This window comes from Stegostoma tigrinum, chromosome 20, assembly GCF_030684315.1.
Source record: "Stegostoma tigrinum isolate sSteTig4 chromosome 20, sSteTig4.hap1, whole genome shotgun sequence".
NCBI classification, from domain to species: domain Eukaryota; kingdom Metazoa; phylum Chordata; class Chondrichthyes; order Orectolobiformes; family Stegostomatidae; genus Stegostoma; species Stegostoma tigrinum.
The window spans coordinates 28,543,192-28,555,213 of record NC_081373.1 but is presented as its reverse complement, the minus strand read 5'-3'; the positions used below and the strand labels follow the sequence as shown (position 1 = coordinate 28,555,213).

The window sequence follows — 12,022 nt, the reverse complement described above, 5'->3', positions numbered from 1 at the left end:
AAAAGCTGCACTGATGATGTAACCCAGCAGGGTAATGAAACATCTGCAAACTAACGAACCAGCTCAGTGAGCAACCCAACTACAGCACAACAAAAACAACAATATTTGTAATAAATAGTCATGAATATCAGCAAACAAAAAGCATCAGTACATTTTTCACTAATATACTTAAAATGTAATTTATATCATAATGTAAGGAGCAAATTTCCTATAAAAGTTAAACAATGCAAGAGGTGCAAGAATGGGGCATTGACACAGGTATTTCCAGGGAGAAAGTGGAAAGGTAAGATGTAGGCATTAAATCTGTAAATTTGGAATTTGATGACAACATATATCTTTATTGTATCTTATGGAAATTGGAGAACAGAATAGTTCACATATCCTGGTTGCAGGAATGGAACAAGTTTGAGTTTGTGGAGGGGGGGGGGAGGTCAATAAATGCTGGCCAATGAACGATATTCACATCCCATGAATTAATTACATTTTTTTAAAAATTAATATGAAGGAACACCATGAGAACTCTGTGCTGTTCCTTAAAAACAAACAATGGCAGAGCCTATGACAGGCTTCAGTCAGAATAAGGAGAAATAATGCTTCCTTCAGGAATGAGGAATGAAGGATACTCCTGCTCTTCTTGGGCCACAGAGTTCATTATAAAAAGGAACTAGCCCCCAGAGCTACCGACTTTTGCCGATTTGTTGCCCCAAGTCCTAGGGAGCCCTGCCAGCAGCATTTCAATATTAGAATCAATGTTCAATTGCATGGCACGTGCGCATTTGAAATATGCTTTTCCAAGACTAGACAATTACAGTGCAAGTTCCATGCTGGAGGTACACATACACACCAGGTCAGAGTTGCACTTCCTATTCCTTAGCCCAGTTGTCTCGAAAAAGGATCAACTGCACGGCCTTTCCATCTATCAATTTACTTATTTTTACAGGAATAATGGAGTCAAATAGAAGACGAAGCTAAGGAAGTGTATCAAAAAAATTTAAAAGCACTAAAAACTTTATAATCAAGCAAGAATGCATTTCTACGAGGCTGGTGAAAAAAATGGCAATTGCTTTTTTTCAAAAATTGGGCAGATTTTGTGACGTCCACTGTGGACATTGACATACCACAATCCAAGAAGCCAGATACAAATAAGTTTATCACAGTCAGCATCAAGTACTCCCATGTCAGAGAGTTAGCAAGTGTTCACAAGAAGATAGAACTTTCTGCATTCTGCCCCTAAGTGCCTTGATGCTTTATCTCAAACACCACGAAATGAGGTACTACAAAAACCATCATTTCTCCATTTTCCATTCCAGTTACCACGAGGACATCTCTAAAGAAAAACTGTCGATCTGCAGAAATACGGGATGGAATCGATTGGAAAAATTTAATTAGCACAATATTACAGATGAAGGACAAAAGTTCCAACTTTGGCAGGAATGTAAAAAAATTGTAGAATAGCTATCTACACTCTTATCTAGTTTTCCTATTATTTTACACATAAATTGCAAATTAAACTCAAGCTGAAATCTAGTTCCCCCAATTCTGTATGCATTCATTATTTCGGCCCAATAAAGATCCCTTGGATACAACAGAACAGCAAGGCAAAAACTAAAATGATTGAGGATAGTGTGTAATTTGTCCCTGTATCACATTCAATGATAATTGCCATAATTTCACTCAGAAATTCCCTAAATTTTAAGAAATAGGGGTAAAGAAAAGGAACCAATACTAACATTGGGACTCACATGGCAATGTGCACTAGAATCCAGTACAAAATTGACATGTTGAAAACCTTGTGGGGAAGTGGTAGCATTATAGTAATATCAATGGACCAGTAATCCAGAACTGTAAACTAATGTTCTGGAAGTATGGGTTTAATTTCCACAGCAGAGAAATGATGGAATTTGAACTTTAGTCTAGTCTAATGATGACAATTTGAACCGCTGTCAATTGTTACTAAAACGCATCTGGTTTATTAATGTTTTATTCAGGAAAGAAAATCTACCATGTGGTTGATCCTAACTGCCCTGTGAAATGGTCCAGAAAGCAAGTGTTGAAGACAACTAGGAACGGGCAACAAATTGGCCATGCCAGCAATGCTCACATCCATGGAAGTATAAAGCAAAACAAAATGTATTAAGGTCAGCTGAATTGGAGAGACCTCAAAATTATGTTGAGGGGTAGGACAACAACACCCATTTAGGAATTTATTTTGCTGGCTGAAGCTAACAACATGAACTGACCGAATTACTTCATAGCAGCCAGCTTTGCAAGAGCCTATGCAAGAGTGATACAGGAACTGATACTCAGCCCCTCTTAATCGTAGAATCCCCACAGTGCGGAAGCAGGTCATTCGGTTCATCATGTCCACACTGTCCCTCCAACGAGCATCCCACTCAGACTTACCTTAGCCCTGTAACCCTGCATTTCCCTTGGGTAATCCACTTAACCTGCACATCCCTGGACACTATGGACAACTTAGCATGGCCGATCCACCTAACCTGCACATCTTTGGACTGTGGGAGGGAACCCATGCCAACGCAGGGACAATGTGCAAACTCCACATAGACAGTCGCCAGAGTGTGGAATCAAACCTCAGTCCCTGGTGCTGTGAGCTAGGAGTGCTAATCACTGATCCATGATGCTGCCTGGTCTTAAAAAGGATATTTTTTCAGATTTACTTCTATTTATCTTATAATTCTTGGCAAGAATATACATGTCAAATTGCTAGTCTTAATACTAATTGACCACAGAGAGAGTGCAAAAACAAACAAGAGCTAATTTACCTGTGTCTTTCATCATCAGCTCTTCTTCGGTGAAAGACTGTAGTGGTGCATAATGGGTGCCAACTGCAGTACCACTGTCCAAAGCAATTCGAAGTGTTTGACACCTGGGACTGATAAAATTTCTTCCCAGCTTTTCATCATTGCAGCAATATATTAATTGGAAAAAAAAACTGTTATTTAACTTTTAAATCAAGTGACAGCTATAGAACCATATATTTCTTGCAGTACAGAGAAGTAAAAGATAAATTAATCATAGTTCAACATCTTTAGTAAAATACTTTCCCAATTCACTTTTATATTTGAAACTAATGTTATTTTACTGTGAGAAAAGCTAAAAAAATCATCAATGCAATAAATCACAAGAATCTAACATTTGATGATAGAGCCTTACTCAAAAACCATCTTATCATACATATGCTCGAATTTCAACATTCCTTTAAATTTCTAACCACTTTGCTTTACCTAACTTTTGTAGCTTCTCTGGCTGTTCATACAAATTCAATGCTCTCTTCACCAGGTTTAATAATAGCTTCAAAAATAATCGTCTTTGATATAAATCAGTAAGGCACAAATCCCTGTGCAGATTAGACCATAAGAGATAGGAGGAAGGGTCTGAGAAAGGGTCACCAGACCCAAAACATTAACACTGATTTTTTTCTTCACAGATGCTGCCAGATCAGCTGAGCTTTTCAAACAACTTTTGTTTTTGTTTCTGATTCATAGCATCCGCACTTCTTTCGGTTTTTATTTAGTTGGGATAATGGGTCTTTTGCTGGATGGAGAGTTATAATCAGTGGTGTGCCACAGGGTTTGGTCCTTGAGGTGCACTATTTATAATTTGTATCAATAACACTGATGCAGGGATAGAAAGTACTGCAGCCAAGTCTTCAGGTGATGCTAAAATGGTTGGAAAAGCAAGTTGCAAAAGAAATAAGAAATTAACTAATTGATATGACTAGGATAAATGAATGGGCCAAAATTTAGCAGATATAGTTTAATATGGATAAGAGTGGGGGAATCCATTTTGATCAGAGGAATAGAAAGGCAACATTATCTAACTGGTGAGAACTTCAGAGTCCTTCAGTTCAAAGGGATCTGGGTTTCCTCGTGCATGAATCGCAGAAAGTTTGTGTGCAAGTACAGCAGATAATAAGGAAAGCAAATGAAATGTTATCCTCAGAAATGGAAACAGCAAAGTCAAGGAAGGGAAGGGAACAAACTCTATTCTGAGGAAGGGCCACTGGACCCAAAACGTTAACCTTGATTTTTGTCTTCACAGATGCTGCCAGACCTGCTGAGCTTTTCTAGCAACTTTTGTTTTTACTCCATTTATCCCAATTATCTGCTGTCAGTTAGTCAATCTTCTATCAAAGCTAATAAATTACCACTGATCCCATGTAATGTTACCTTGTGTCTTAACCTTTTGTACATCACTTTCTCAAATGCCTTCTGAAAGTCCAGATATACTACATCTATAGGATTCACAATATCCGTATTGTTTATTAAATTTTCAAAGAATTCTAGCAAATTAATTAAACATGATTTATCCTTATAAAATCATGCTCACTCTGATGAATTGTACTTTGACTTTCCCAATGTCGTGTTATTACTTTCTTCATAATGGATTCTAACAGCTTTCCACAGACATGTTAAATTAACTAGCCTGTAGTTTCCTGCTTTCTGCCTCCCTCCCTTTTTGAATACGGGTGTTAACGAGCATTTTTCTAATCCACTTGTATCTTCCCTGCATCCAGGGAAAGTTTGGAATATTTCAACCACTATCTCTGCAGCCACTTCCTTCAAGACCCTAGGATGTAGGCCATCAGGCTGTGGGATCTTGTCTGCTTATAATACCAACAGTTTGCTCAGTACTTTCTCTGAAAGTGGTGATGATAGCTGTGATATCTACCCAAAAACCACTCCTTTCTAGCTTTCAGTCCATTATATATTCATCCATATTTATTTTGCAAATCTTTACTCCTTTCAGCTCAGCTTTTGTTGTTTCAGACATAGTAGGAACTGCAGATGCTGGCGATACTGAGCTAACAAGGTGTAGAGCTGGATGAACACAGGAGGCCAAGCAGCATCAGAGCAGCAGGAAGGCTGATGTTTCGGGCCTAGACCCTTCTTTCTGAAGGGGGGGGTCTAGGCCTGAAACTTTGGCCTTCAGGAGGCCAAGCGGCATCAGAGGAGCCGGAAGGCCGAAGTTTCAGGCCTAAACCCCCCTTCAGAAAGGACGGTCTAGGCCTGAAACATCAGCCTTCCTGCTCCTCTGATGTTGCTTGGCCTCCTGTGTTCATCCAGCTCTACACCTTGTTAGCTTAGCTTTTGCACTGGGCTTGATTAATCATTCTTCAGAAGAACAGGCATAACGCATCATAAAAAGTTTCTTTCAGTCCACTTTAAGTGTCATTTCCTCAAAAATGTCAAAAAGTTGGAAAGGCAGGGCTTTCCCTGATTATTTGTCCAGTGTTATGTATTAATCATAAAATTAAGTATCTATTTTGCTCTTCATAACCAATTCATTTGTCTTATCTTGCAATAGTTTGTTTGAACTGCTTACTGCATTCCATGCTACAAACCTATAAAGGATATTTTCATTACCTCACTTTCCTCCACTTCATAAATCCTTTAAAACTAGAAAAGTATGACTCCTCAGCCCCAGGTGCCCCAGCAGACAAAATAATCTTGCCTATTCACTCCAGCGAAACATTTAAACATTGCTCTCTTTGCACCCAAATTAGTCTCATTCTGAGAGATTTAACATGGTAGAGATGATACTAGAAAAAAGAAAAAAACTGGACATTCAAGATTGAAATGGGGAAAACAGTTGATAAATTAAATCAAACTTACAAAGAATAAAAATGGCCCTGTCTGGATGGATTGCAGTTATACTTATTAAATGTGTGGATGGGGGCTGGATTTTTCTGCTTTTTGTTTGCATTATTTTGGACGTCGGTTTCATGCTGGGTGCCCCATCTTGGCCCACAGCAATTTTTCTCATTATCTACCACTCCTCACCTTGTTACTTGCACAACAAGGATACCAAAGAGACTGTTTGTGTAATCACATGGCAGCGGATGTGAAATTCCTGCCCTTCTGGGCTCTTCCAGAGTACAAACCACTAGTTAAAGCCCACCAGCACACCACTGCCGATACTGATACCAAGAACTCTCTAACACAGAAATAACAGCAGAAAATTTTTTAAGAGAAATTCAGGTGCAGCTACATCTGTGCAGAAAGAAACAGAGTTAACATTTTCAATCCAGTGACTTTCATTCGTTACCTCAGTCCTCTCAGAAAATCAACATGTCTCAGAAAGGAAAGCTAGCACTCTGCTTTCCAGATAGGAACCTGGAGTTCCTAGTGGATGTGGTGGTCAAGAGTAGGGTCAGCTTCTACCTAGTAGACCAGAGAAGGCCACAGCACTGGCACAGCCAGACTGGATACAGCTAGCAGTGCTGTCTCCAGGCTCAGACAGAATGTACAGCAGCGTAGAAAAAAGGATCAATGATCCAAAGAAAAGGAGTTCACATTTCAAGTTCAGGTACGTCCACCTTGAGGGATTCTATTCTTCTCTCCAGTGAGATTTCCAAGGAGTCATTTTAGACTTGAACTGTTAACTCTCCACAGATGTTGCCAAACCTGCCAGAGTATCTCCAACACTTTCTGCTTTTGTGTCAAATCTCCAAATCTGCAGTACTATGCTTTCATTGAATGAACTTCTGTGTTCCGCAAGAGCAAGTGCCACCATCTTCTCTCTGCAGTGTCACACTTGTTCTGTCACTGCACGAAAGTCAACAACACTCATCTACTACCAACTTCAGAAAATAGCATTTCCACTTGATAGCTTTCACACAAAAACTTATTCTCCACAACTATTAACCCCTCCTGTCCTCCGGCTGAATAAAACTATGTAATCCATAGAGGTTGGCAGCTTAGCACTAAGAAATGAAGTTAAGTACTGTAAAATGCAACTTGTGCAGATGTACAAGATGGCAATGTATCCCTATGCACAAAGAAACCAGGCAGGAGCATGTGAGTCAAAGGTTTCCCTGGGCTCCAAAATGAAGTCTAGAAGTGGCTTCTGATTTGGTCCAAGATGTTCATGATAGTAGGAGGAGGCTGGTGGCTTATCAATGCAGACTTTGGTGGATGAAGTCTGGACAAAGAAGCTGTCTGCAGAACATTCAAGGACCTATTCATGAAGTGATGTGAAAAGAGGTCCAGAAAAACAAGCAGCAAAGAGTTTCACGTAATCCACAGTTGAAATTACATACAGGCCTCCAAACAGTAGTCAGAAGCTGGGGCACAAAATACGCCAGAAAAATCGAAAAAAGGTGTGTAAGAAAGGCAAAGTTACGGTGGTCGTGGGGATGTCATTATGCAGGTGGACTGGGAAAATCAAGTTGGTAGGGGATTGCATTAAAAGGAACTTGTGGAAGGTCTACATGATGGCTTTTTGGAGCAGCTTGTAGTGCAGCCCACTAGGAAACAGGCAATACTGGGCTTAGTGTTGTGCAATGAGGCAGACTTGATAGGAGAACATAAGATGAAGGAACCCTTAGGAGGTGGTGATTATAATATGATAGAATTTTCTCTGCAATTTTGGACGGAGAAGACAGAATCAGAGGTAACGGGTACTACAGCTGAATAAAGGCAACTACAGAGGCACGAGGACAGAGCTGGGCAAAATTGACTGGAAGAGCAGCTCAGCATGAAAGATAGTGGAACGGCCATGACAGGAGTTTCTGGGAGTAATTCAGGAGACACAGCAAAAATTCATCCCTAAGGAAAAGACGCATGGTACAGGGTCAAATCAGGCAACCGTGGCCTACAAGGGAAGTCAGGGATAGCATAAAAAGCAAAAAAGAAAACATATAATGAGGTGAAGGGCAGTAGGAAACCAGAGGATTGGGAAACTTACAAAGACTTACAGAGGGCACCAAAAAAGAAATGAAATAAGGAGGGAGAAGATTAAATATGAGGGTAAGCTAGCCAGTAATATAAAAGGAGGACTAAGAGTTTCTTTAGATATATTAAAAAGGGCAAAAGAGGGCATTCGACTTCTGGAAAATGTCCCTGGAGAGATAGTAGTAGGCAACAAGGAAATAGCAGAGGAACTGAATAATTGCTTTGCACCAGTCTTCACAGTGGAAGACACTGGTAATATCTCAAAGTTTGAGAGTCAAGGGCAGAGCTGAGTATGGTGGGCATCACCAAGGAGAAGGTGCTAGAAAAACTGAACGGCCTGAAGGTGGATAAATCACCAGGACCAGGTGGACTACACCCCAGAGTCCTTAAGGAGATAGCTGAAGAATTAGTGCAGGCGTTAGTGGCGACCATGCATGAATCGCTAGAGTCAGGGAGTGTCCCAGAAGACTGGAATTTTGTTAATGTGACATCCCTTTTTAAAAAGGGAGTAAGGCAAAAGATGGAAAATTACAAGCCGATTAGACTAACTTTGGTTTTGGTAAGATTTCAGAGTCCATTGTGAAGGATGAGATTTCTGATTACTTGCAAACGTATGGTAAAATAGGGCAAAGTCAGCAGGTATGATCAAAGGGAGGTCATGCCTGACAAATCTGTTAGATTTCTTTGAGGATGTAACAAGCAGGTTAGACCAAGGACAACCAATGGATATTATCTACCTGGACTTCAAGAAAGCCTCTGACAAGATGCCGCACAGGAGGCTGCTGAGTAAGATAAGGGCCTATGGCGTTAGAGGCAAGATACAAGCATGGATAAAAGATTGGCCGATGGGCAGAAAGCAGAGAGTGGAGTTAAAAGGTCTCTCTCAGGATGGCAGCCGGTGACAAGTGATGTTCCACAAGGGTCAGCGTTGGGACACAACTTTTCAGTTTATACATTAATGACCCAGATGAAGGAACCAAGGGTATTCTAGCTAAATTTGCAGAGAATACAAAGATAGGTAGAAGGACAGGAAGTATTGAGGAGGCGGGGAGGCTACAGAAGGATTTGGACAGTTTAGGAGAGTGGGCAAAGTAGTGGCAGATGGAGTACAACATGGGAAATTGAGTGGTCACGCACTTTGGTAAGAATAAAGGTATGGAATATTTTCTAAATGAGGGGAAAATCCAGCGTATCGTGTGCAGTTTTTGGCCCCCATATCTCAAGAATGATGTACTGGCCCTGGAGCAAGTTCAGAGGAGGTTCACAGGAGTGGTCCCAGCATTGAAAAGCTTAACATATGAGGACCCACATCCTGTTCATGAATTAAAAAAAAAGTCCATGGCCAGTTCTTACATTATGTTCACATTGAGGGAGAGATTGGTGTCTCAACACAATGCCACTAAGGTCACTATCTCTTTCCAGTATTCTGTCTCATCATTGCTTGAGACGTTGTGCTGTCATCAATACGTTTGTAAATGGAGTTAAAGCTGAATTTGGACACAGAATCATGCAAGTATATAGAGTATAGTAAGGGGCTGAGTACATAGCCTTGTGGGGCACTGATGGTGAGTATTATTGTGGAGAAGGTGTTGTCACCTATCCTTACAGTTTGCAGTCTGCAGGTCAGGAAGTCGATAATCCAGTTGCAGAGTCCTAGTATCAAATTTTGGAGATGAGTTTGGTTGGAATTACAATGTTGAAGGTGAAGCTAAAGTCATTAAATAGAAATCTGACATCGGTGTCTGTTGGACCAGCCTACGGTCATAGGTGGCACAACATGGCCACCCATGGGCATAAATACGGCTGCAATAACAGAATTAGCTTGCCTAATCCAGCATTAAAGTGAGTTCATAAGTTAGCGCAATGGTAGCTTTCAGAAGGACGTAACCCAAAACAACAGAGTCAACAGAGTCAGACTTTTCCCCAGGGCAGGATTGACTGCCACGAGGGGTCATAGTCTTAAGGTGTTAGGAGGAAGGTATAGAGACGTCAGAGGGAGGTTCTTCACCCAGAGAGTTGTGTGCGCATGGAATCATTTACCAGTGGTAGTCATGGAAGCGGGGTCATTAGTGACATTTAAGCGACTGCTGGACATGCACATGGACAGCAGTGAATTGAGGGGAATGTAGGTTAGGTTATTTTATTTTTGGATTAGGATTATTCCACAGCACAACATCGTGGGTTGAAGGGCCTGTAATGTGCTGTACTTTTCTATGTTCTATGTTCTAATTCTGAACAAAGAATCTTACAAAATAATATATAGGGAGTTCTGTAAAAACAACAGCTGATGACTGTAACAGACAGCGTGATAACAGATGTCTGGGAAAGGCAGCCTGAAGTTTGTGGCAAGCATTAAAAAGAGAAGTATGATCCCACAATAAAGATAAACTTTAAAGACTCCTTGATCCGTGAAAGCGATTGAGTTTTAGTCTTATAAATGAAATAGATGTTATCTTATTAGGCAAAAGAGTTAATGTAGAAATATTTATAGTAGGGTCAGTAAATTTCATCTTAGAAGACAATATGTGACTAGAATGAATTATAGTGCAGCTGCAAGACAGAGGGGCAGTGTTTACCTGACTTTGGAAGGACAGAAGCCACTCACAACTCGGTGGCTAAAGAATTCTAACATTAGGACTAACCATATATTCTTTTTTGGAATTGATATTAGAAATTTTATAACAATTAGTAAAAATTAATATTCTTTTGTATTTTCTGTATTGAAGTTTGTAAACTGTATAACGGAACTTAGAAAGGTCATTAAGTGATAGACAAGTATGACACAGGGAGAAAGAAATTGTTCACAACTCGTTACCTGAAGAATTCTAACAGCAGGTGTAACCATATAACTACCATTATATTAGAACTAATATTATGAATCTCACAGCAATTACTAGAAATTAACATCTTTTTGTATCTCCTGTGATTAGGACAGTAGGAAATATAAGATGAGTAACAGAATTTGATAGGGATAGCAATAAATAAGAGAATTCAAACAACCCTTAGAGACAAGCAAGTCTGGGAAATATCTGTTTGAGTAGGAGTATAATCACTAGTGTAGGAATGTAAATTAATGCTGTACATTGTATGATGCCAAGGCCTGGTGATAGTAATATCTGGTAAACATTATGAGATCAAGGGAACAGAGGACTGTTTATAGGGGTGACTATCATTGATCAGGAGTTTCACAGGATTGGATGTATAGGTTGGGAGGAAAAGGAACAATGACATTAATATGGCACGTATTTACTGTAACTCAATGTATAAAAATGCTGCAGTCAGATGGGGTAACTAGAGTGTCATTGACCTCTCTTCAGATGTGAGGTGTTTAAAAGACTGACTGGACCCCATGTGAAAGCTAGATTCGGAGCAGTCACTGGCTTCTCCCGCATGTATGGCAAGACAGTTCGAATAAAGATTAAATGTACTGCGATCACAGAACTCACATCTCTGCTTTGACATCTCTCCCCTGCAGGATCCCTGGAACATTTTGATAACAGGGACAAGTGTAGGCAAAGGAGATGGCACCTGCCGGGACATACTGTGACAGTAGACAAATTGAAGTGGATGAAAGCAATCTGGGAGGCTGGAGTTGATGTGTGCCATTACTAACCTCTCAAAGCACTTCATAATGACAGATGTCAGAGCCATAGGGCAGGTGTTATTAAAGCACATTGCCTGAATTTTCTTGGCACCAGGATAATAGTTGTCTTCTTGAGGAAGGTAGGAAGCTCACATCGGGGTAAGGAGAGATTAAGATGTCAGCAAATACTCCTGCCAGCAAGTCCACTCAGGATCTGAGTGTACAGCTGGCGACTCCATCCAGGCCAGTCACTTTCCACGGGTTCCCTCTCAAGAAGGCCAATCTGATATCTGCAGTGGTGACTGTGGAAACAGATATACCTGAGGCTGTCAGGGCAGGTTAACATCATTTCTCTGACCTTCTGTTCAAAACAAGCATAGAATGCAGTGAGGTCAACGGGAAGAGATGCATTGTTGTCAGCTGTTCTACTCATTATATTGTTTAAGCCTTGCTACTGTCAATCTGTGTTTGTACGGTTAGTCTGGGACTTGCGTTTAGTCTGATGTTGGTCTCTTGGTGTCCCCGATGACTTTTGCAAATATTGTACCTAGATTACCTGAATAGGCCAGAGTCACCTGACCAGTCTGAGGTGTTCATCAGGGAGTGGATCCCCAGGTTCATCATGGTTTCTAGTTGAGGAACACTCAGATTAACTTCCTTGGCATGCAGTCCCCTACACACTCACTAATGTGCAGATTGGGTAGATTGGCCATGCTAAATTGCCCATTGCATCCAGGGATGT

The 12,022-nt window shown here is 40.5% G+C and overlaps 1 protein-coding gene across 1 annotated transcript in view; it reads right to left on the bottom strand.

Annotated features, from left to right (window-relative positions):
- Positions 1-12,022, bottom strand: part of LOC125461719 (short/branched chain specific acyl-CoA dehydrogenase, mitochondrial) — a 70,134-nt gene that overhangs the window by 54,762 nt on the left and 3,350 nt on the right. The window contains exon 2 of the mRNA XM_048550791.2: positions 2,784-2,913. Coding sequence (XP_048406748.1) covers positions 2,784-2,913 — 130 coding nt within the window. The remainder of the gene's footprint in view (positions 1-2,783; positions 2,914-12,022) is intronic.